At 40.6% G+C, this 25,708-nt stretch overlaps 2 protein-coding genes across 2 annotated transcripts in view; one reads left to right on the forward strand and one right to left on the reverse strand.

Moving 5' to 3' along the window:
- Window positions 1-25,708, reverse strand: part of LOC146571296 (carnitine O-acetyltransferase-like) — a 32,052-nt gene that overhangs the window by 1,396 nt on the left and 4,948 nt on the right. Inside the window, exons 3-13 of the mRNA XM_085280447.1 lie at window positions 25,267-25,385; window positions 25,061-25,114; window positions 24,165-24,330; window positions 22,929-23,103; window positions 21,214-21,392; window positions 11,994-12,094; window positions 4,735-4,854; window positions 2,815-2,937; window positions 2,044-2,179; window positions 1,605-1,667; window positions 213-350 (exon numbers count right to left, since the gene is read on the reverse strand). Of these exons, the coding sequence (XP_085136573.1) occupies window positions 213-350; window positions 1,605-1,667; window positions 2,044-2,179; window positions 2,815-2,937; window positions 4,735-4,854; window positions 11,994-12,094; window positions 21,214-21,392; window positions 22,929-23,103; window positions 24,165-24,330; window positions 25,061-25,114; window positions 25,267-25,385 (1,374 nt within the window). The remainder of the gene's footprint in view (window positions 1-212; window positions 351-1,604; window positions 1,668-2,043; window positions 2,180-2,814; window positions 2,938-4,734; window positions 4,855-11,993; window positions 12,095-21,213; window positions 21,393-22,928; window positions 23,104-24,164; window positions 24,331-25,060; window positions 25,115-25,266; window positions 25,386-25,708) is intronic.
- Window positions 18,120-23,605, forward strand: LOC146571297 (uncharacterized). The gene is made up of 2 exons (XM_085280440.1): window positions 18,120-20,762; window positions 20,872-23,605. Exon 1 carries the CDS (start codon window positions 18,243-18,245, stop codon window positions 20,226-20,228), a length of 1,986 nt encoding a protein of 661 aa, XP_085136566.1. The 5' UTR covers window positions 18,120-18,242; the 3' UTR covers window positions 20,229-20,762; window positions 20,872-23,605.

Genomic DNA, 25,708 nt, shown 5'->3' on the forward strand with positions numbered 1-25,708 from the left:
TGTGTTGTGTTCATCATAACTATCAGTTGAGGCTGAAAACAAAAATAATATTTAAACAAAAGAATATAAATGAGTCCCTTCCTCATCAGTTTGGAAAGATACCAATTGGAGAAACATTAACCATTTTTTGCGGCAGACAGAAGTTTGATTATGTCTCTAGTAATATAATACTATTAAGACTTTGTCAGCTCAATTTCAGCTGTGCTCCTCACCTGACTTGTAGCAAGTCGATAGTCAAAAACTCTATCAAAGGAGGCGTCTGTGAAGATGTCCGGCATGGGAATATTTTTCTCAGTTGCTTGGTGCTGTAGACCCAGGAAGTGCCCAAAGACTGTCTGTCCACTAATTTCCTATTACAAAGAAGACAACTCACAATGTTTGCACAGGACTAAACATGACCTGTAGAGTGCTTACACAGCATTTTTCAGACAGTTTCAGCACAACAGCAACAAAAAAGTCCGATTCTTTTATCCATGTTTGCATGGGTTTTTTGTACCCCATAGTTTTATATCCTATGGTCATCTTCTTAAGCCTAGATTATACTAACATGGACATGTAGAGCTAAGTAGCCATTCCTGATATACCTCTTTGAAGTCCATTGCCTAGGCCCATATGCAGGTGGTACATTTTGATGAAAAGTTTCATTTTGAAGAAAAAGGTCATCTGGTCTCAGATTCAAGTAGATGCAAGCAGACTTACAGATACACAAGGGATAACGTAGACTTTCTGTAATTATACAGTCTCCATTTATTTAGGTTACCCATCCTTTGTTTTTACCATGGCTGTATAGAGAAGACTACAATCTAGTCATAATTCTAGATTATCAGAGATTGTATTTACCTAACAAACTACAGAAAAACTAAGCCAAAACAAAGAAGCAGTGTGGGGATTTTTAAGGTGTTTTATTTTTTTAAAATGTCAGTTTTCTGCTCTTGGAGCATTCAGCACTAAAGAGAAAGGCCATCAAATAATTTTAGAAGAGCAGTTGTTGCTGCCTATCAGTATGACATCTTTGCCGTTCTTTCCTGCATTTATTACCTTGTTGGTATCAGTGTGGAGTAGAGTTCAGTATCTTTACAGGAGTCTTAAACTTTACACTTTTATTCATTGCCAATTGATGTCATATTAATGTGAGTGTCACATGTCCCCATAATTTACATTTATAGCATATTTGAAGTTTCCCAGAAATATCAGACAGCATTTTTTGTACCATGTCTGCAACAATCATCTGTTTCAGTGTCTGTCGCTTTAAATCAACCTGGCTGCTGCACTGCCCCTTTCAGGAAAGGATCTGAGTGATGGGAACAGCCAATAGGAACAGCACTGCTCATTCTGTAGTCTACACAGCTGCTCATACAGACTAACAGTGTGACTTCCATCACTCTCAACAATGTTGTTATTTTTAAATACAGCTGAAAGATATGTAAATACAGAGCTTGTTAGTGGCGTTGTGTTTACCCAGCCTGGATTTAGAGGTGCAAAGTTTGTAAGCTGATTTTTACTGTAGTGTGGTGCGTGTTAATGTTAACATTTTGTTGTCCCATTTAACAGGAACAGACTGCCACTAAACTGAAGCACTGAGCAGTTTTGTCATTAAAACTCACCATGCTAGTGTTCCACTTGTGCACTTCTATAGCTTTCCTCAAAAGATCCACTTTCTCTGTGTTCTGTACAACAAGATTACAAGTTACAATTCATCACTTGTAACAAGGTAGTGTTTATGACAGAAGTTTGTAATCTAAAGCATTACATACCAGCAACATGCAAATAAGTGAAACTGTCAGCTTACTTCAAATACTGAAGTGACACCAAAGAAAAGTAGGCAACAGAACAGAGTGTTCTGCAGGTAAAAAAAAAAAAATCCCATTCAGATTCTTCATGGGGATTGATTTGATTAGTCATAATGCAATCATCCACAGCAGATGTATTGTGAACTCTGAATATAAAACTCAGTGCCACAGAAAATTATGTCAGTGTCAAAGAAAAATAACTCTACCCACAATCCTAGAGTGAAATACCTGCACACACACACCCTCCCCATACCTTCTTGTTTGGGTCATTAAAAGCCACGACAAAGGCAACTGAGGCACTTGAAGTTGAGGGGATTTCACCTACACGTCCCTGCCTGAACAGTCGCATTGAGGCAGCTTCATAAGATGCACAGTGCTGCCGGTGCACCCTGCCAAGAGATTGGAGAAAAATATTTTAAACAACCTGTGTTCCAAAATGAAACCCCAATTCCAAAAATGTTGGGATACTGTGTAAAAACAAAATATAAGAGAAGTCAATGATGTGCAAGTCAAAGCTATGTTCTAGTCACACTACAATATTTGTTTTTTTATTCTTTATCTTTACAATGCATGGTTAATAAACAGACAAGTTTAAAACTTCAACATTTTGTTGGTGCAGCCCAAACCTTCTCTAAATTGAGAATTGCAACCATCACCAGTCTCATACAAATGACTTCATTACAGCTTAACAGTTGTAATGAAAATCTTGCGTCAGGCCCTTCAGAAGGGTCAGCTGGCAACAATCTAATTACTAAGCAGGCTATAAAGTTTAGGCATATAGATTAACAAAGAAATACATGTGCTTTTGATAAGGATCAACATTTTATGTGAATGTTAAATAAGCTTTGCTCTCAATTAGGTCTATGCAGGAAAAAAAATTTGTTAAATCTGTGACTACAGCATTTTGTATGAGTGTGAACCCAGGTTGTTACGGTTAATGAGTTTAGGATTGTCTGTTCCATCTTAACTTGGTCAAGAAAAAGTCAGCCTACAGAAACATCTCCATAAGGTTTAGATTACTCACCTGTAGTAGGCCAGCTGTATAGCCATCTGTATGAAAGGATCAGGACTCATCTTGTTTGCTTTTAGAAAGTTTTTCCCATAGTGGCTGAATGAGAGAATACTGAAATCCAGGTCTTGGACGATTCTGTTGTGAAGAGGATAGGATAACAGATGTGTTTGTGTATTGCATGCTCCTGTTATAAGTATTGCTATTAAAATATGTATATATGCCTTGTTAAGTATGGAGAATGGAGGTAATGAACTATGGAGTTTTGCACTGCAATTTCTCTTTTCAGAATCAGGACACTGGGAGAGGTGGCACCAATGAAGGGAGGCAGGACAACACACAATGTATAAAACAGTAACTAATGATCAAATGCAGAATGAAAAGTGTCTTCCTTACTCACATCAGTGCATCATGGGAAGCCCCAGCAACCTACACCTATTTCAGTGTAACTAAAGAAAGATTCAGGGTCACCTGATCTAGTCCTACCTGTATGCTTTATCAAACAGGAAAGCTTTAAGCCTAATCTTAATCTTAAAAGTAAAGATGGTTTCTGTCTCCTGAATACAAACTGGAAGCTGGTTCCACAGAAAGGGGGCCTGAAAGCTGAAGGCTCTGCCTCACATTCTACTTTTAAATATCCTAGAAAACGAGTAAGTCTGCACTCTGAGAGTAACAAGTGCTAATGGGGTGATACAGTACCATAAGGTCATTAAGATTAAGATGGAGCCTGAATATTCAAGAACTTGTATGAGCAGGATTTTAACTTGGATACTGGATTTAACAGAGCTAAAGATAAGCCAATATGCCGTTTTTTTTTTTTATGTCACTGCCTAAGGACAGCATGTATAATGTGAAACAGAAGCGGTCCCAGAACAGATTTATCTGGAACACTATAAATTAACCTTAGTGTGTAAGGAAGACTCCCCATTTACATGGACATCAGATATGGTTCTAACCACTGCAGTGCATCATCTTTAATTCCTACGGCATGCTCAACTCTGTAATAAAATGTTACAGTAATATCGAATGCTGCACGGAGGTCTAGCAGGACAGGCACAGAGGAGAGTCCACTCTCAGTCATGTTTGTTGCTTGGATAGAGAAAAAAAAAAAAGTAATGAACCCTATACATAAAGTAACATCTGAGGGATGGTTATTTATTTATTTTAAATGGTTAAAATTATATGAATCAAAAATTTCTTTTCAGACTCTCTCAGCCTAGCTACAGTGTTGAAAAGAAACCTGGGGTTATTTTCTTCCTCCTCAGAGGCCTCATGACATTATGGCCCACAGAGGGTTTTCCATTTCAATGAGCCTCTGTCTATAGCTGGGGGCTCATTTATAAACCTTTTAGTTTTAAAGTTGTGCTCCATTGATAGTTACTTTGAAGCAAAGTTTAGTCTGTTTAGTCCATTTAAAATCAAACTCATTTGTGCATGTGTGAACATTTGATCACACTCTGGTGTGGATCCGACCAATCTAAACTTTAAAAGGTGTACATTTCAAGTTTGAGCTAAAAACTTCCCATAGCAACATACAATTTGCATTCTCATTGTAGCAAAGTACTATGGATGTGCAAAGGTCTGCAGGGGCTTACAACTAGCTGTGAAATGAATGGAAATTCTCTGTTCTCCAATAGTCCAGGATTACAGCACCTTCTTCAGATGTTTACTTTTGTTGCTTCTGCCCCAGACACATCTGGCCAATGAACTGAACGCGACGCATTTTGCTGCGCTTGAAGTATACTTTGATTATTCTCTGTATGAAAACAACCCAAACCACGAGAGTTTACAAACTCATTTACTGATTTGAACTAAATGAACTATAGGTGTGAAAACACCCTTAGTCGTGTTTATTTGGGTTTTTCCTCTGGGGATGGATTTTTGTTTTCAGTGGGGCTATGCAACTAAAACTTGAGCAGTAGCTTTTGTACTCACTTATCAATGCTTTGTTTGGCCTCCTCAATTGCTTTTTTGATGTCAGCTGTGATGTTGAAGTGTAGTTTCTGAGGTGTGGGCAAAGGCACCGTGGGAGACTCTATGATCTCTAGTTTCTTGCTGTTTCCAAAAAGGAGAAAAAAAACAAAACAAATGACAAACAGGGAATGCTACTGAGGGGCAGAAAAAAGCCAGCACAGGTAAAACAATCTCTTATGTCAATGGACATTTCTATCAAGAGACTTTTTGCAAGTGTGTTGAAAGCTTAAGGAGAAAAAAAAAAGAAAAAAGTATGAAGTCACAGATGGGCTTTCCACCCACAGGAAGCATTCTAGTGTGTTTTGGGTGGCAGTCAGAGGCACAGGCCCTGGCAGGCTCTTTAAGTTGGCTATTGGCACATTGAATGTCAGCTCTCTGGTGGGAAAGCTGGAGTTAGTGCTGTCTCTAGATTGGGCAACTCCAGATTGAAACCACAGTAACTGGACTTTTACTTTCATAGCGCTTTGTTACCCTGAGCACTCAAAGCCTCAAGCATCTCCAAAGACACTTTTTTTTATAATGTCAAGAAAGCCAGCATTGAAAGAGATCCCATCCCCAAGAACACTTTTTTTAAACCCTTTGTTAAACATTAAAGATAAAAACCTGAGTATTAATCCACATTAGTATAAATAGCTCTAACAGGTTAGACCACCATTTTTATAGTAACAGATCCCTAGGGCTTAATGTCTAGGCTACAAAACCAAACCCAGTTATAGTCCAAGAGCAGTGATCTAGAAGGGAGCTGCCAGAACAGGAGTGGCTGGTAGAAGAGCTTCCGGAAAGTGGCATTCAAAACTGGGCAAGCCTTCTTGGATTGAGGTTCTGGTTCCACAAATTGACAACGCCTAAGCTTTTTGTCTAAAATTTGTGCACACAATCAAATTCCAATAGTTGTACATGGATAATTTGACATGCAGACTGAAGTAGCTGGTGAATCCATCCTTTGGCATGGGTTTCATAGATTGTTGCTTCCCTGCACTTCTGGGCCAGAAAACAGACTGTTGTCTGTCCTTATGTGCCAAAAGACAGTTCAGAGTAGCCAGCATTGTCGAAGTTGTTAGGTGGGGTGCTAGAGAGTACACCACCAAGCAACTTTGTCCTATGGGGAGACTTCAATAATAATGTGGGCAATGACAGCAAGACCTGGAGGGGTGTGATTAGAGGAATGGCCTGCCTGATCTGAATCTGACCACACTCAGATTAAGATCAGTCTGTCCATAACATGTTCAAACATAAGGGTCTTCATGAGAAAATGTGGCACCAAGACATCACAGGGTGATGAAAGGTGGTGGATTGGACAGATGCTGGCAGACGTGTAAAAATAACGCAATTGTTTGGTAGTGGCTATGGTGGAGCTTTCACAGATTCAGTAAAATTAGCAAGTGATGGAGGCCAGCAGGTGGATGGGGGAAAGGGGAGGCGGAGGTGGCGAGACCCAAAGCAGCCGCCAATCCGACTGTCTGGTGAGATGAGCTTCAGGTAAGAAGTTATGACCTGCAGTCTATCTGGGTCAGATATAAACCAAGTTTAGGTGGAGTTTATTTTCGTTCTGTTAACTTTTTACAGTCAGTTACAATAACTGGTACTGTGTACTAGCTAGCATGACGGACTTTCTATAGAGTTGGGTGGGTGCTATTATGTTACTGGTGAACTTTATTTTATTCATATGGTTAGTTAGTAGAGTTGCCTACCAACCCGTAAAAAACAGAATCCTCTGGTATTCAGAGTTAATATTACACGTTTCGTATTGAGCTGAAAATAAACGCGATTTGTCCCGTACTTCAGCTACAATAAAAAGAAAAAAAAAAAAAGACAAAAAGCTGGAGTTATTCTGTGTCTTTACGCTGTCAGCTGCCTCTTCTCTCATCCCCCCCTGTTGCTACTTCAATCACAAAACTGATCAATGATCAGCTGATCGGCGTTTCTGCCGCAAGTCCCGTCTCTCTTGCTTGTTTATCTCCTGCTTTGCGCCAGAAAGAGGAAACTAGCTGAGGTCGTGTTCAACAGCAGAAGTGCCTTTAAACTTGATCAGCTGTTGTTAGAATTTATTTAATATTACTTTCTAGTATCAGCTGAGGTTTGCTGGAGCTACAGCTGTAAAAAGTGCTGGTCATGATATCGGTTTGGTTATCTGGTGAGAGGGAAACATGAAGATGAAACCAGGAGAGGTCCTTACTGAATCATCAGAGCTGAACAGGTGATGGAGAAACAGGTTTACCTTTTAGGTGACATGAATGGGTTGAAGGGAAGCTATGAACTGATTCTGAGAGACAACTTACACCTTTTCTATGTAGCTGACAGCTGGTAACTGTGCAGGGGCGGGTCTAGCAAAGTTTTGCCAGGGGGCCAGGTAGGGCATTAACAGGGAAAGGGGGGCACAAAGAAATACTTTTCTTTCTTATTCTCATTTAAAATTTCTAGCTTTTAACAAATAATTATCTGAATCTTACAACCAATGTTTTCATCTGATGTCAAATTTATAGAAATCCATTATTGTACATAGTAAGTTCTTTTCAGAGTCCCAACATAATTTCTTCAGAAGAAATTACTGTACATGATGCCAGTATTTTCCCCACATTTTCTAGATACTGTACTAGTACTTTGTGTAAAATGCCTTCAAAAAGTCAGTTTAGTTTTATTCTTTCTCACCTGTCTTTCTGTCTCCTTTCACTTTTAAAAGGTTGCCATGTTAGAAAAAATATTTTGCCCTGCCATGCCGTTTATTGATGTGGTAAATAAATAGTTTATGAAAATATCGCTAAATCTGTCATTTATTATTTTTAATATTCAGTAATAGTCATGTCTTACTTCTAGTCTTCTCTGTCTTAATTTCAGGTTTCCACCATATGTTGTAGATAGTTCAGGAAGTTAACTCAACCAAGCAGTCTTTGGGTTTCGGCTAAGTACTGTTTAGAATACCAGAATAGGGAGGATGGTGTAGGTTTAAGTTTATTAGATTGATACATATGTACCAACAAGACAGTGTACATCACTGTCACAACGACGTTTGTTTTCATTCAAAGGCTTTATGGTTTTTCCTATAATACCTGGTGGGCCGGTCTCTAGTCAAAATACCCGGGCTGATTTTTTGTCCCAGTCCAGCCCTGTCTGTGGCTGTATGGTCTGGACACTCGGGCTGAGCGGTCAACTAAGCATCACCTTGTGGTGAGTTGATGAGGTGGTGGGGAGGATGCTGAACAGGGTTGGCATGCCTAAATGTGTAAAGGTCCACTGGGATGATCTGGGAGAAGCCCCCCTGGTCCAGGAGATCTTTAATTCCTACCTCCAGTAATAATAATAATAATAATAATAATAATAATACATTTTATTTAAATAGCACCTTTCAAAGCACCCAAGGACACTGTACAACAGATAAAAACTGGAAATATACACAATGGTAAAAATAGAAGATAAAAGTTAAAACATACAGAAATTTAAGAATAGGCAATTTTAAACAGATGAGTTTTGAGGGTGGACTTAAAAAGAGAGAATGAACTAATATTTCTGAGGTCCGGGGGTAGGGAATTCCAAAGTCGAGGGGCAGAGCAGCTAAAGGCCCTCCCTCCCATTGTGATCAGACGAGCAGAGGGAACAGAGAGAGAAAGAGAAGATGAAGATCTGAGGCAGCGGGATGGGAGCTTCATCTGTAATAAGTCAGAGAGGTACGGTGGAGAGAGAGAATGAATAGCCTTGAATGTATACAGAATTATTTTAAAATGGATGCGAAATTTGACCGGGAGCCAGTGAAGTTGCTTCAGGATTGGGGAGATGTGGTGGGTAGAAGAAGTCCTAGTAATAATACGGGCAGCAGAGTTCTGGACACGTTGGAGCTTGTTGATAGATTTTTGTGTAAGGCCAAATAATGAGTTGCAGTAGTCAATTCTAGAGATAACAAGATTATGGATGAGAATGGCAGTGGCGTGAGGTGTGAGGAAGGGGCGGAGGCGATTAATGTTACGGAGTTGGAAATATGCTGCACGTGTAATATTATTGATATGTGAGTTAAAGGATAATGTGCTATTGAGAATGACACCCAAGCTTTTCACAGAGGGAGAGATAGGGACCAGCGAGTTATTGATGGTGAGAGAGAAATTGTTAATTCTGGATAGCAGTCGTTTAGTGCCAACCAGAAGAAGTTCCGATTTATTGCTGTTGAGTTTAAGAGAGTTGGAGGAGAACCAAGAATTAAGTTCAGCTAGACAGAGGATGAGGGAGGGTGGAGGAAGAGTAGAGTCAGGTTTGGTAGAGAGATAGAGCTGGGTGTCATCGGCGTAGCAGTGGAACTGAATATTATATTTACGAAAAATATGTCCGAGTGGAAGAAGGTAGATGATGAAAAGAAGGGGCCCGAGGACAGATCCCTGGGGCACCCCAGTGGATAAAGGAGAAAGCTGAGAAGTGAAGGATTTTAATTGAATGAACTGAGTGCGGTCAGATAGGTATGATTTAAACCAGGCTAGTGGAGTGTGAGAGAGACCAATAGAAGCTAATCTGCTAAGGAGAATGGGATGAGAGATGGTGTCAAAAGCTGCACTCAGATCAAGAAGGATAAGGATGGAGAGGAGACCAGAATCAGCTGCTATAAGAAGGTCGTTTGTTATTTTTATAAGAGCAGTTTCAGTGCTATGTAGAGGACGAAAGCCAGACTGGAACTGTTCGTAAAGGTTATTATCAGTTAGGTGAAGATGGACTTGTGAAGCAACTATTTTTTCAAGGATTTTTGAGAGAAATGGTAGATTGGAGATAGGACGAAAATTATTAAAGTTGTTGGGATCTAGACCAGTTTTTTTCAGAATTGGGGTAATAGCAGCAACTTTGAAGGAAGCAGGAACAGTTCCAGTGGTGAGTGAAGAGTGAATAATAGCAGATATGAGGGGAAGGAGAAGGAGTAAGCAGGCTTTGACGAGGACAGTGGGGATAGGATCGAGCTGGCAGGTAGAAGGCTTTGATTTATGGATGAGATCAGCAATATCAGCTAAGGATGGAAGTTGAAAAACAGAGAGGAAGTGAGAAGGGGGAGAAGTTAGGACAGAGAAGCTACATTGAGCATTAGGGTCCAGGTCTAAGTGTATTTTATGAATTTTATCAATAAAGAATAGCATTAGAGCATCACAGAAGTTAGATGAATAGAGATGAGCAGGGAGAAAATCAGGTGGCCTGTTAAAAGAGTTGAATAGTGAGAAAAGGGTCTTGGTAGAGTTCTCACTTGAGCAGACAATAGCAGAGTAATAAGCAGATTTGGTTTGACTAATACATTCCTGGTAAAACAGAATGTGGTTATTAAACATATCCTTATGAATAGTAAGGCCAGTTTTCTTATAGAGACGTTCAAGCTGTCGGCCTTTAGCTTTCAGTAGCCGGAGTTCAGGGGTGTACCAGGGTGCAGAGCGAGAAAAAAGTACAGTTCTGGTTTTTTGTGGAGCCAGGGAATTTAAAATACTACTAAGGCTATGATTATAAAAAAGTACCAGGTCCTCTTGAATAGCTAAGTTGTTAGAAGACAAGCAGCTAGAAAAAGCAGAGGAAAGGATATCAAGATTTATATTCTTGATATTCCGGAAAGAGATCATACGGGGATTGTTAATTACAGAGAGGGTCATGTGAACATTAAAGGAGAGAAGTAGATGGTCCGAAATTAGCAGTTCGTCAGCTGTACAGATGGAGGGGGTAAGTCCAGAACAGCAGACTAGGTCCAAAGTGTGGCCCTTAATGTGGGTAGGGAAGTTTATGTATTGTTTAAGGCTGAAGCTATCAAGGCAGGATAGAAGGTCCTTGGTAAGAGGATGGTCGCAGTTATCCACGTGAACGTTAAAGTCACCCAGCAATATTATATTAGGGGAGACAGTAGCTAGATTGGTCAGCAGATCGCCAAAGTCACTGATAAAAACAGAATTAAATTTTGGGGGGCGGTAGATGACAGCTATTACAGTTGGGGTAGGTCCTGAAAGTTGACAAACAACAGATTCAAAGGAACTGTACGTAGGGGCGGACAGCGGCGAGACTTTCCAGTTCTCGCGATAGATTATCGCGAGGCCACCACCACGGCCGGACTCGCGAGGTTGGCAGGTGTAAACAAACCCCGGGGGGGTGGAGTCGTTGAGTTGCGAAAAGTCATTGGGCTGTTGCCATGTCTCAGTCAAGCAGAAAAAGTCAAACTTACGGTCTGTTAGGAGATCCTGGATGAGATGTCCTTTGTTCGTAAGCGAACGGATATTAAGCAGGCCGAAGTTGACAGAAATACTGTCGGACTGGATGAGAGTGTTAGCCGACCTAGGCAGACCAGTCAGAACATTGCGGTCAATAGACCTGCAGGGGTTCCGTTGAGAGCGACCAGAGGTGGACCAGAAGGACTGAATTGGTTTGGAATTATCCTGATGGAAATACCGACGGGAGCCTCGATGTACGTACTTTCGACGAGGGAGGAAGGCAATGTCCGTGTGGAAATGAAGAGCAGCCAACGGCGGAGCAGCTAAAGAGAAGCGGAGGCAGAGGAGCTCATCAGCTGTATATTGATGAAGTCCAGTGCCGAGTCGGTAGATCGATGACATAAGGATCCAGACCCACACTGAGAGTACATAGATCCTGAAAGGCCACATCATGGACAGGAACAGCCGGGTAGGGACACCGGTGGGCCTTAGAAACAGGAGTAGGACAAAAGTCCAGAAGTCCAGAGTCCAGTAGCGTTAACGTTAGCGATAGTGGTGAGTGGCGGCCGGTGAGTAGCGGCAGCCAGTCGCGCCAGCGTTCACTCAACCGGAAAAGCTTACGTAGAACTCATCTCAATATCCTGTTCAGGAGTGAGCTGTTCATGGGACTTTTGCCGGCTCTGTAATGATGTGGATGTTGTACCACTACATTGTGGTGAAGTTAGCTGAGGGTAAAAGGGAAGCTGTTGATTAAGTTGTTGATCAAGCTACGTCCCCATGCTCACTTATGGTCAATGAATTGGCGGAAAGAATGAGTTTGCCTTTACAAGCAGTGGAAATGAGCTTTCTCTGAAAGTTCTCTCCTTAGGCTGTTGCCTCCATGTCCAAGCCCCAAGCACAAGGATCAGTCTATCCTTGTGTCTTATAAATTTAATGGAAAAGAAATACACTTGTCTGTGTTAGGGTAAGAATAATGTATTTTTAGAAGTCACCTTGCCTCATATTTGAGCTTTTGTTAACAGACCAAACAACAAAACTAAACTATAGAACACTGCATTTTAAATGTATACTTACATGGATGCTGAAACATAATCAGTCAAGGTCATACCAATTGTACCATCTGCACAACTATGCGAGACGTTGTTACCAAATGCCCCATCTTCTCCAATAATGAACTGAAACAAAGAAGGCAAAACAGCCATTAGCATTACATTTCAAGCTGGATTAGTCTATATCTTTCAGTAATTAAGACATTGTGCTTCAGTTTTAGTTTTGCTCTGTAGATCTTTAGACTGTCTGCAAATTGTGACGCAAGAATACATTTTAATTCAATATATCATATACAGTGGGGCAAAAAAGTATTTAGTCAGCCACCGATTGTGCAAGTTCCCCCACTAAAAATGATGACAGAGGTCAGTAATTTGCACCAGAGGTACACTTCAACTGTGAGAGACAGAATGTGAAAAAAAATCCATGAATTCACATGGTAGGATTTGTAAAGAATTTATTCGTAAATTAGGGTGGAAAATAAGTATTTGGTCACCTCAAACATGGAAAATCTCTGGCTCTCACAGACCTGTAACGTCTTCTGTAAGAAGCTTTTCTGTCCCCCACTCGTTACCTGTATGAATGGCACCTGTTTGAACTCATCATCTGTATAAAAGACACCTGTCCACAGCCTCAAACAGTCAGACTCCAAACTCCGCCATGGCCAAGACCAAAGAGCTTTCGAAGGACACCAGGAAAAGTATTGTAGACCTGCACCAGACTGGGAAGAGTGAATCTACAATAGGCAAGCAGCTTGGTGTGAAAAAAATCAACTGTGGGAGCAATCATAAGAAAATGGAAGACATACAAGACCACTGATAATCTCCCTCGATCTGGGGCTCCACCCAAGATCTCATCAAGCAAAGATCACAGAACCACACGGGGGGGACCTGGTGAATGACCTGCAGAGAGCTGGGACCAAAGTAACAAAGGTCACCATCAGTAACACACTACAACGGCAGGGAATCAAATCCCGCAGTGCCAGACGTGTTCCGCTGCTGAAGCCAGTGCATGTCCAGGCCCGTCTGAAGTTTGCCAGAGAGCACATGGATGATACAGCAGAGGATTGGGAGAATGTCATGTGGTCAGATGAAACCAAAGTAGAACTTTTTGGTATAAACTCAACTCGTCGTGTTTGGAGGAAGAAGAATACTGAGTTGCATCCCAAGAACACCATACCTACTGTGAAGCATGGGGGTGGAAACATCATGCTATGGAGCTGTTTTTCTGCCAAGGGGACAGGACGGCTGATCCGTGTTAAGGACAGAATGAATGGGGCCATGTATCGTGAGCTTTTGAGCCAAAACCTCCTTCCATCAGTGAGAACTTTGAAGATGAAATGAGGCTGGGTCTTCCAACATGACAATGATCCAAAACACACCGCCCGGGCAACAAAGGAGTGGCTCCGTAAGAAGCATTTGAAAGTCCTGGAGTGGCCTAGCCAGTCTCCAGACCTCAACCCCATAGAAAATCTGTGGCGGGAGTTGAAAGTCCGTGTTGCTCGGCGACAGCCCCAAAACATCACTGCTCTCGAGAAGATCTGCATGGAGGAATGGGCCAAAATACCAGCTACTGTGTGTGCAAACCTGGTAAAGACCTATAGTAAACGTTTGACCTCTGTTATTGCCAACAAAGGTTATGTTACAAAGTATTGAGTTGCATTTTTGTTATTTTTTTCACATTCTGTCTCTCACAGTTGAAGTGTACCTCTGGTGCAAATTACTGACCTCTGTCATCATTTTAGGTGGGAGAACTTGCACAATCGGTGGCTGACTAAATACTTTTTTGCCCCACTGTAAGGCCAAATCATAGCAGTTGCCCCAAGTTGCTTTATATTTTAATGTAAAGAACCTACAATAATCCAGAGAAAAGACTAACAATCACATGTTCCAATTGGGTCATATGGTACTTTAAAGTCTTAGTAAGATGAAGTGTTTATTCAGGACCTTGTATGTTGTGAAAGTAGTTTAAATTAGATTGTGGATTTAACAGGGAGCCAATGAAGAGAAGCCAGTATAGGAGAAATCTGCTCAAAGAAGAAGAACTAATAATTACAGTAGTTCCACCTAGAAGTAATAAATGCAGGAATTAGTTTTTCTGCATCACTATGAGACAGGATATTTCTCATTTTATGCTTATGCAAATGGAGGAAAATCAGTTCTACATATTCGTTTAACATGCCCACCAAAGGACATATCCTGGTTTACAAGGTCTCCAAGATTCCTCACCAGTGTTGGTCAAGTTACTTGAAAAAAGTAATCAGTAACTAATTACTGATTACTTCCCCCCAAAAGTAATCCCGTTACTTTACTGATTACTTATTTTCAAAAGTAATTAATTACTTAGTTACTTTTTAAAAACACGATTTACAACCTGAAGAGGTGATAAAGCGATAGAGCTTTCAGCCCAATTCTACTTTTTCTGCATAATCCATCATACAAAATGTAATCAAATGGAAAAGTATCTTTTTTTAAACTTGTTTTATCAGTTTTAATCTTTTAACTTTATGCATCAAGCAAAAATTTAATTATATGCAACATTCTCTGACTTGAATAAATTAGTTTAACATTTAAACCTATTTTCTGCACATTCCAGCACATAAAATAAAATAGTTTTTGTGTTTACACTCACTCTTTCAAATAGACGCAAGTAAAACACAGCAGAAAATAAATAAAGTCAAAGACTCAGCGGTCCTTTTGCTCTATTTTCACCTGTAAAGCAGGAGTAGGGTAGGCGGAGGTTTCCTCTGGTGCAGGTGTGCTGCGGTCAGTTGAAGAATCCGCGAGTTTCTCTGTGAGTTTCCCATTACGTCGTAGCACACTCGGTGCTTGCTTGGAAGTTTAGGGGTTTTTTCGCTGTAAAAAGAAGTTTTCTTCCCACGCACAACGGACGCTAATGTTTTTGTCACTTTTTATGGAATCAAACTTAAAGAAAGGTCAGTACTTCCACACTTTAAACGCTCCATGCTCATACTCTCTCCCGCACTCCATATATTATCCATTGTTGATCTGCACACAGCTGTTGTCACGAACGTTGCACTTGCTTACGTCACTGTCAGGAGACATTCTCGCAAAAAATAAATAAATAAATAAATAAATAAATCACGGTTTTAGTAATGCAGTAACGCAGCATTCCTACGGGAAAGTAACGGTAATCTAATTACAGTTTTTGCAATAGTACTATAGTATTACTATAGTAATAGTAATAGATTTGGAGTCAACAGTATCCTTGACACACAACGTAACGTTCGGTCATGTGCAAAAGCATCAGCTCTAAGAGCCGTGCTTAGAGAGTGCTTTGTAGTCAATCAGAAGAGTCGACTCCCACTGAATGAGAGCCGGCTCCTCACTTAATTTCCTTTAGCTGCTCAGCTCTCACGCAGTGGCTCAGTTATGCTCCAATCCCTCCATATTGTGGCCAATCACATGCAAGGATATAGGATAATATCATTATGTGAAAAACAGAGGATGAGAGACGCGACAGTCAAGTGGAGCGTGCGTCTGTCCTCTCAGTGAGTGAGACAGTAGACAGCAGTGAGGAGGGCTGTGAGAGTGCATCGCAAAAACACATAAATATTCCTGACACCCGTAAACGAAGCAGCATCTGGCTGTAGTTCAAAGACTTTTGTCTCGGCCTTGGTCTCATCTCAACTTTGTCTTGGTCTCGATACCCTCCAGTCTTGGTGTTGTCTTGGTTTAGGCGGTCTTGACTACAAGTCTATTAGATACTGTAGAATGTTTAGCTGATTTTAGAGTTTAGAAATGTGTTAAAATATAATGTAGAACTATTGTAGAGACACTGCCCTTAAAGTAATAAAGGCTGACTGTGTCGTGAACTTAGGAGTAGAGTGTAGGAGACCTCCCCCACTGAGTGGAAATTCCCCAGAGGGGTTTTATGACCTCTAGGGAGTTACCTACACCCACAGTGTTTTAACTGTCACGCACACACATCCACACGCACACTCACTCATGTGCACTCACACATACACACAGGTATGCGTACACAGTCACACACGAGCACTCACATAGACACGCGGGAACGTGCACATGTAGGCATTCATGTGCTCGTGCACATAGACACAGACAGAGTTTGCAGCACACCGTAGGGGGTTTTATGATGGGGTCACTTCTATAAATCTGGCTGTAACTAACAAAGGGGTGAAGATTTTGGAGAGGGACACCGGCCTCGTCTTCCCTTCTAGAAGATGCATGCTTAAATGAAGATGAATAAAGATGAATAAAGGTTTTGTGAAATGGCTACTGAGTTCCGGTGCCGTCTCTGGAAGTTTTGACGAATAAAAGAACCGGGGTAAAACTGATTTCTCAACAATATCTATTGCATGCTCTAGTCACTGTAATAATACATCATTGTCCACAGTACTGAATGCGGCACTTAGGACAATTACAACAACAAACCAACTAACCGTTCAACCTAGTTGCACCTAAGGTTTTAAAGTTAAAATTTATGATTTGTTAGAATATTCTTTGTACTCACTTCTGTGATTTTGTATCCAATTATATATACATTTTTAAAATACTTTAAGTGATTCTAGAATTTTTTTTTTTATTAATTAAATTTTATTTATTTATTTATTTATTTTTTACACCTGTGATGGCCAAACCCATGGCCACACTCTAAAGTCGGTAACTTTTGTATTTTCATTCTTCATTTGAACATATTAATACATTTTAGTTTCCAATAACTTTATTGATTGGTTTGGATACATTTGTTCTATTTGTAAGCGCGCACATTTAGTTTACTTATGTATTCATACTACTTCATTTCTTTGCTTTCTGACTAACCTTTGTCTTTTTATTTCTTACCTGCCATCATCCCTGGGAGTTGCCGGACAAAAGATGGTAGCCAGGGTTTGAAACCATTAAATATGAAGGAAGATAATTGGACCACACCACCACTTCCTGCTGAAGGGGGAATGTGTGTTTTCTTTACTTTAAAAACAAAGTATTTGTATTTAATTAAATATTTGAGTTTAGGGTTTAATGGGGTTTTTTGATTTTCTTCTTTAGTGTTTAGTTTATTAACAAACTAGATTGTACTGCTGTTTGTGATTTATGATTGTGTTTTGTTTGTTACCCCTCATGTGTCACAATGGTCTGATCAGCCATTATATATACCCTTGTATGTCATTTCATGTTTAGGTCAATTATGTACGTTTGGGCAGTCATTTGGTTTGTTAAGGTTGCAGTCTTTGCCTGAGTTCAGTTTTGTTTCTTTGACCTCTTATGAGCTCAACATTTATTAGCCTTGTAAATATAATTTTTGGGGGTTAAATAAATGGAAACTATATTTTTCTAATAATTCCTGGGCTCCTCCTGTTCTTCAACTCGGTCCATCACATGTGGTGTCAGAAGTGGGATCCTTCAGTTGAGGAGACAGGATTTTTTTTTTTTTTGCATTTTTCTGCCCTTTTTCCTCCCCTGACAAACTTTTTGAGCCATGCAGAATGCTGTGCGCCCAAAGAGAGGAAATAAAATGGAGGCCAGAGAGGCCTTGCAGCAGCCAGAGAGGGAGAAGGAGATGGAAGAAGGAATTTCAGTTGTGGCTGGAGACACTGAAGGAGAGGATACCAGGGAGCCAACTCTCCTTGATATTGCTGGGATTCTTCAGGCTTTCATGGGACAACAGGAAGTTCGAGATAAAAAGCAGAGAGAGGATGCTATACTGCAAGAACAGCGTTTTAAGAGTTTGCAACACCAGTTTCGGCTTTTGCAAATGGAAGTGCAGGCCAGAACCACCCCACTTCCAGAGCCCACATCAACTGATCCAGAGTCTGTTGAAACTCCAGCTGATTATCAGACACAAGCAACATCTCAGCATGAGGGTTCTGGCTCAGCCTCCATATTAACAGGTCAGTCTGTGCATATTCATCATCCTAAACTGGAGAAACTAGCTGTTGAAGATGATGTTGAACATTTTCTGACCACTTTTGAGAGAATTGCAGCTGCTTGTCGTTGGCCAGAGTCAGACTGGATTTTTCACCTCATTCCTCTTCTTACTGGTAAGGCTCGAAGTGCCTATGTTAATATGGATGTGGACGATTCACTGCAATATGACAAGGTAAAAGCTGCCATTTTGCAAAAATATGATATAAACCCAGAAACATACAGGCAAAGATTTCGTTGTCTTGAAGTTTTTGATGAGAGTCCCAAGGAACTGTATGCAAGACTGAAAGAACTTTATGAAAAATGGATTCAGCCGAAAAACAGAACTGTAAAAGAAGTTGGTGAAATTATTATCTTGGAGCAGTTTTTAAGAATGCTGTGTCCTGAGCTTCAGGTCTGGATTAAGGAGCATAATCCAAAGTCTGCTGCAGAGGCTGCCACCCTGGCTGATGTGTTTGAAGCTGCCCGAAGTAAGAGTCAGCCATGGAGCAACAGTGCATGGAAGGCTGCCAGAGATTCACGTCCGTCGCAACCCCCTCAGCATCCTCAGAGGTCAGCGACGGGTGTGGGTAAGCCCTTTACAAGGGAAAAGCAGCCCCTGAATACCTCGAAGCCAGGTAAAAGGCCACCAGTGTGCTACCTTTGTGGACAGGAAGGTCACACTAAGCCCATGTGTCCTAATAATCAAAGAAAATTATCTCAGATGTGTTTCGTGCCTCATCAGAATGTGGATATTAAATCTGAGAGAAAGCAGTCAAATAAAATCACCACAGTTAAGATTAATGGACAAGAAATTAATGCTTTAATAGATACTGGCAGCACACAGACTCTGGTACACAGGAAATATGTGTCAAACGATTACACATGCCCCTCTGAAACCATATCAGTTTGCTGTATACATGGTGATGAAAGACCATACCCTACTGCTGATCTGTTTATTGAAGTGCAGGGGACACCCTATCTGTTAAAGGTTGGTGTAGCTGATAATCTGCCCTATCCTGTAGTTCTTGGGGAGGATCTGCCAGTCATCTATGATTTGTTGAGAGAAGTGCAAGAGTGCAATGTTGCTATAACAAGGGCTCAAACTAAAAATCAGGATGAGCATTATGCAACCCTCAGTGCTTTACCCTTCTTTGAGGCTGAACTAGAGACAGATCCCGGGAAGTCTCGGAAGCCACGCAGTCAAAGAAGACGTGAAAAATTTCAACACACTGTTGGAAAGACATCAGTTCAGGCTGCTCCAGATATGCCTTTAGGTTTTTCAGTACCTACGAACATCAGACAAATGCAGCAGGTTGATCCAACTTTGTCTGCCATGTTGCTGAGGGCTAAGGAAAAGGACTCTGTTGAATCTGACACAAATAAAGAGCTGTACATTCTGCAAGATGGCATTTTATACCACCAGCACGGCCAGGTTAAACAGTTAGTGGTACCTAAAGTAGCCTGTGAAACAGTGCTTACTTTGGGGCACTCCATTCCCTGGGCTGGCCACCTGGGGAAGCATAAGACCACCGCTCGCATCAAGCGATACTTTTTCTGGCCTGGCTTGCGCTCAGATGTTGCTATGTTTTGCAGGAGTTGTCCTCAATGTCAGAAGACTTCAATTAGGGTCCCCACCAAAGCACCACTCCAACCTCTCCCAATCATCGGTATACCATTTCAGCGTCTTGGCATGGACGTAGTTGGTCCGGTAGAAAAAAGTAAATCTGGAAATCGCTTTATGCTAGTCATTACAGACTATGCTACGAGGTATCCTGAAGTCTTTCCATTAAAAACTGTTAAAGCAAAAACTGTAGCTTCCTCATTGATTCAACTGTTCTCAAGGGTTGGATTCCCACAGGAGATTTTAACTGACCAGGGCACTAATTTTATGTCCACACTGTTGAAAGAGGTCTATAAGCTGTTAGGCATCAGGAGTGTGCGGACAACCCCTTATCACCCACAGACAGATGGACTGACGGAGCGCTTCAACCAAACTCTCAAACAAATGCTCCGAAAGTTTGTCAATGATACAGGGTCTGATTGGGACCAGTGGCTGCCATACCTCCTTTTTGCCTACAGGGAAGTTCCTCAAGCTTCCACTGGCTTCTCCCCATTTGAGCTTCTTTATGGCCATGAGGTGAGAGGCCCATTGACCCTGCTAAAGGACTCATGGGAGGGAGAGCAAGGTAAAGAGGAATCAGTCAATGTTATTTCATATGTTATTCATATGAGAGAAAAGCTTCAGCAGATGAGTGAACTGGCTCAGAGCCATATGGCAGCTGCTCAGAGGCAACAAAAGACTTTGTTTGATAAAAAAAGCTCGCCACAGGAGTTTTGTCCCTGGCCAGAAGGTTTTGGTAATGTTGCCAACTTCTGACAGCAAGTTGCTGGCAAAGTGGCAGGGACCCTTTGAAGTACAGAAGAAACTTGGACCTACTACCTACAAAGTTTCTACACCAGGTCTCCAGCGAGGGAGTAGAGTGCTCCATGTTAACCTTCTTAAGGAATGGATTCCACGCACTGAGAATAAAACAGAGGGTTTGCTTATTCACAGCGTGGATGAGGAGGAAGAAGTTAATGACTACTTGCCTTCAGTAACAGTCTCTGTCCTGGACCTGAGCCATCTCACCAGTGAGCAACAGTCTCAGGTAACGCCTCTGATTAATTCAGACATATTTCAAAAGTACCCAGGTCGCACGAGTCTGGTGGAGCATGACATTGTTTTAAAACCTGATGCAGCTGTGAAGCGTATGAGTTACAGGATACCGGAACGCTTCCTGGTGGAGTTAAAGGAGGAGGTGGACCTCATGCTGTCTCTTGGAATCATCCAACCTTCAACAAGTGAGTGGTGCAACCCTGTTGTGTTGGCTCCGAAAAAGGATAGCACGATACGTTTCTGCATCGACTTCAGGTATCTCAATTCCATATCAAAATTTGACTCTTACCCAATGCCACGCATTGACGATCTCATTGAGCGTTTGGGGAAGGCAAAATATCTAACGACCATTGATCTCTCCAAGGGATACTGGCAAGTACCTCTCACTAAGCAGTCTCAAGAGTTGACAGCATTCCGTACTCCGTGGGGATTGTTCGAGTTCACAGTCTTGCCATTTGGTTTGCATGGGGCCCCAGCAACATTTCAAAGGCTAATGGATAAGGTACTCTGTGGGCTCTCAGCATTCACCTGTGCGTACCTTGATGATGATGTTGTTTTCAGTGGAACTTGGAATTTTTGGGGGTTAAATAAATGGAAACTATATTTTTCTAATAATTCCTGGGCTCCTCCTGTTCTTCAACTCGGTCCATCACAACACCAAACCATTTTTATACAAATGAAGTTTATCTACTATGATTCAAATCACCTGTACTGATTTATCAAACCAGCAGTTGGCACTGTTCCACTGGCTGCCTCCTCCATGCATCATCTGGAGGACATTACCTCTGGAGTACATGTCATCGGGCACTTGAGGCATGGCTTTATCCAGACATACTACACAGATGCTCCTCTGGATAGCTGACAGCGCTTCTTTGTTGGGCTTATCTGGACACAAATGCAACAGACAAAGCATACATGATACCCATTCATATTCAGTCAAATACTTATGCCTACTTACACGTTTAGAAGTTATTGCATAACTTGTATATTACCATTGATAATAATAATAAAAAAAATAATTCATTGTTGTTGACCAAATGTTGCAGTATATGCTAGTCAATAGAAACTGAATTAACCAGAGCTTTATTATGTTGTTCATATAGGGAAACGCCATTTTAATACAAGGGTCCTCTCAAATGCACTGTTACCTTGTCTCTGTCCCCCTGTCCCAGCACTTCTGCTTTTCAGGGGATTCTTGGTGTCTGTCACCCAGATTATCACCGCCATTTCCCCTGTGATAATGCTGACTTTACTTTTATTCACTAGTATTTAATACCGAGACAATTGAGTGACCAAAAGAATTACAACCATATGGAATAAACTTTTGATCCCTTTTCCTCTAAAACAGTCGTTTTGATTACAAGGACCAGGCCGCAAGGACCACTCGCATCTTCAAACGGACTTTGGGTGTGTCAAGATGGTGATAAAACTAGGGTAAAATAAATAAAAGATTGAGTCAGTTGATTGTAAGGGGTCACTTAAATGCCATTTGTTTGCATTAACCATCAGATACTAAGCAGTCTGTGTGACAAGATAGTGTTACAATGCCAGTTTCATAAATGCATGCATCACTTTGGGGTTTTTTGCAGTGTGTGAAACTCAAGGTTCTATTTGCTGGGGAGGAGGAGGTTGATTTTCCTGCCTCTGTCCAATTTCCCCCACGTCTGCTAAATTACTTTTTAGTGTTCAAAGTAGGTTTAAAAACATCCCCTCTACTCTTTGCATTACACCTTGAAATCAATTGTAACAATACAAAAACAGTTGATGGAATAAATGATCTCAAATGTCTAAGGAGGAAAGCATAAGAGTGGGAATACTGTGCATATGACTAACACAACATACCGTTTAGTAGTAGCACAGTCCCATTAACAGCTGCATTTTGGCCAATTTATATAAACATTCCTATGCTCCGTTAAGTCCAGTTCTGCTCTGTTTCAATAAATTCCTAGTATTATTACAGAACGGCAATGTGTGAGGTTTGGCTGTAAACACTCAGAAAAACAGGACAGAGTTTACTGAGCTCAGTTTAGTGGAATCCACTGGTGCCCATTATACCCTTATTATGAAAACATCACCCTTCGTCAAATTAATGAACACTCATAGTGGCAACTCTTATTCCACATGCTCTTTTCTACCTTTTATTTTTTAAATGAAAAAAATAAATAAAAATAAAATAAAGCTATGCTATGAGATGAACAGGGTTTTTCCAGAGATTCAATAAAGCAGTTTGATTTTCACTGACTACTTAATATAACTTTCTTACATGGAGAAATTCCAATTTTACCTGGCCTCTTATGATCAAGTATTACGTTGTTTAGTTTTAACATCAGTTTAGCGCTTGCATTACAGCATTTCCCAGTTAATCCCCCTTACATATACATTAGCTTCTTTACAACTGTACAAAAGCATAATTGTGCTCACCTTGGATCAATCTGTCATAGCATTTGCTCCAGGAGTCACGATTTAAGGAGGTGAGGATGCCAACAGGCTCTGTGCTGGTCTCCAGCGAAGAGCTGCATATTCTCTCCAGCTGAACACAAAGCTGGTGCACAGTCAAAGGAGTCCCATCACTATTGTAGACATCCACCATAAAGAACTGAAGCAAGGACACACACAAAAGCAAGGCTCCTTATTGGAAGGGAGTGTATGAGAGAGTGAACTTTCTCACCATAAGAGAATTAAATAACTGGTTGTAAAACATTCCTTCAGAAATTTGGATGTGCATCATCTGACATAGATCCATTTAGCACAGAGTTTAATTTTTATTTACACTTATTACCAGCGTGAGCAAAGAAACCTTTTGCCATGATCACCATCCCATGCAGTCTGGGGCTTTTGCTAATCTGCAGCATCAGTGCCAGAAGGATCAAACTGATCCTCAAGGCTGGAAGCATCATTGGTCAGAAATGAGGTACAGACAAACTGCTCTACAGCATGGACATTACTCCCACTCAAGTCCACACTTCTGAGGCAGCAGAGCTCCTTCACCCTCTGATGGATTCAGCCTCGCTGCCATAAAGGATTATTCAGGAATTTTTTCCTATCGATTTCTGTAAAGCTGTATAATAACATTATTTATTAAAGCAATTTGAACTTCTCATCTACATGATGTCAGTCTGATGTTTTTGTTTTTAGCCCAACTTTATTTGTAATTTTGTGCTATAAGAACTGTTGTTAATACAAAAAAAATAAAATTAAATCTCCACTCGTTCATAGTATAATGCCCTTACCAGGAGCCTGTGGAAGTTTTTGTGCAAATGTGAACACTGGTGCACACTGTGGACTGATGTTCCTACCGCACACCCAAAGTCAGCTGTGAAAGGCTCCAGAATTGACTTCCCCCATAAAATGATTTATAATATAAATGAATTGGCAGAGTTCCTGAAAATCCTTGTCTCTAGTGCCTGTGATATACATATTACCGTTTATGTTGAGGGCTGAATCTCAACAATATTGGAGAAGTATGATTTGTGGATTGTGGAAGATGCAGTTGCAGTTAGCACAGTGAAAACTGTGCATTCTACACCTTTTAAACTGCTTGATAATTTGATCTTCACCTTCACTTTTTCTACTAAGATGCATTATAACACCATTCTTTGTAAATGGATGAATACAGTCCCAGAATGTCAGACAAGTGTGTGATGATGTGCTCCTCACCTGACTGTTATAAGCCAATGTAATGTATCTGGAAGGGTAAGAAGTCTTGCCATGGAACACAACAGAGTCCATCTCCAGGCCCGGAATACGGCATGATGATAGCAATTGGGAATACTGGTTCATACACAGGGGTTTTCCTCTCAGGTAATCAACTGGTATCGTCTCACTGTTAAACATGATGCCTGTGTCAACAATTTCTTACTGTTCATGTCTGAAGCTATGGCACTTTGATTAAAGTTAAACCTCAGCCACATAAGAAACAAGGACTTATTTTTATGTGTGGGAATAATACTAAACAGTAAAAATCAGTATCAGCCTTATAAGGGAAATGCCAACAATTTTATACTGCAATGACCTGAAACTTCCAGGATATGATCACATGATGTGTTTATGGTATACCTGGAACTCACAATTACTCATTTCCAGACAGACAGACAGACAGACAGATACACAACCCTCAAAGCCATTTCAAATAACAAGTGCAAGTACAAGTACATTAGCATGGTGTATGTGTATTTGTTTTGTTTGCAAGTTTGCTTTCCACAGCTTTTGATATTTCACACCAACTTTGAGAAAACAAATTAAAATGTGATTAGGAATTAATAGCAAGGTAGCTAAGCTAAGAAAAGAAGAAGAAAAAAAAAAGTTTTGACCATGTAATGTGCATTTCCCCACACAAGGAAAACAATGGACATTTCAAATGTTATCAGTCCTGGTTGGAGGTTGGAAACCCAAATGACTATACTGTAGTGATACAGTAAACCCAGATCCCGTTAGCACCATTCTCTTGACAGGAGGTAATCACAGAATATTGAATTTTAAATAATAACTGTCTATACCTGCCACTTTCTAAGCTTTTACATTTTTTTTTTTTTACTTGAGCTGATAATACTCACTTGTCAATCATAGTCTTGAAGTCCAAAATAGCTCTTATCACTTTGGCAGCACACCTAGGCAGAGAACATGATTATTTAGTTAAACATTTGCATGGCATTGACATAATACAACGTCCCTAATATAGCAATCAGAAACGGCCAAGAGTCAGACCTTCAGAATCTATTGTCCCCCCCTTCACAATGCAGTATACAGTTATATAGTTCACCTTATTTGTCCCTGCTTATCCCTGAAGTCCATTCGGGGAAAGGAACCACTGATATTTGAATAAGCCACCACAGGCAGACGGTTGTCAAGATAGTCAGTCTGCACCATATAGTCTGCTAACTAAACACAGATAAGTGCAAGAATGTATTACAGTCCATCCAGAAAATTCAGGATTGTGTTTGTGCAACAATAAGTTAAATGTAGTTGATAACATCTGCACTTTTATTGAGAACTTGCTAATACTCAACTAGTGTATCTGTTGATCTATTTATGCTGCAATTTATGAAGATCTATATCACTGACATCAAGTCATAATTTATAATAATAATAATAATAAAAAAAATAAAAAAAAAGGAGGGTTCTATAGTGAGTATTGTGAATTTTGAGAATACAACTTGAGGTACTTAAATGTATATAGCCAGGTTGACTAACAGACAGGAGAC

The sequence above is a fragment of the Mchenga conophoros genome, linkage group LG7 (assembly GCF_057382185.1).
Source record: "Mchenga conophoros isolate Kocher_MC1m ecotype Shallow Benthic linkage group LG7, M_conophoros_male_GT1.1, whole genome shotgun sequence".
NCBI classification, from domain to species: Eukaryota; Metazoa; Chordata; class Actinopteri; order Cichliformes; family Cichlidae; genus Mchenga; species Mchenga conophoros.

Coding starts and splice junctions, on each gene's coding strand:
- LOC146571297 (XM_085280440.1), top strand. CDS start 18,243: ATGCTGTGTCCTGAGCTTCAGGTCTGGATTAAGGAGCATAATCCAAAG.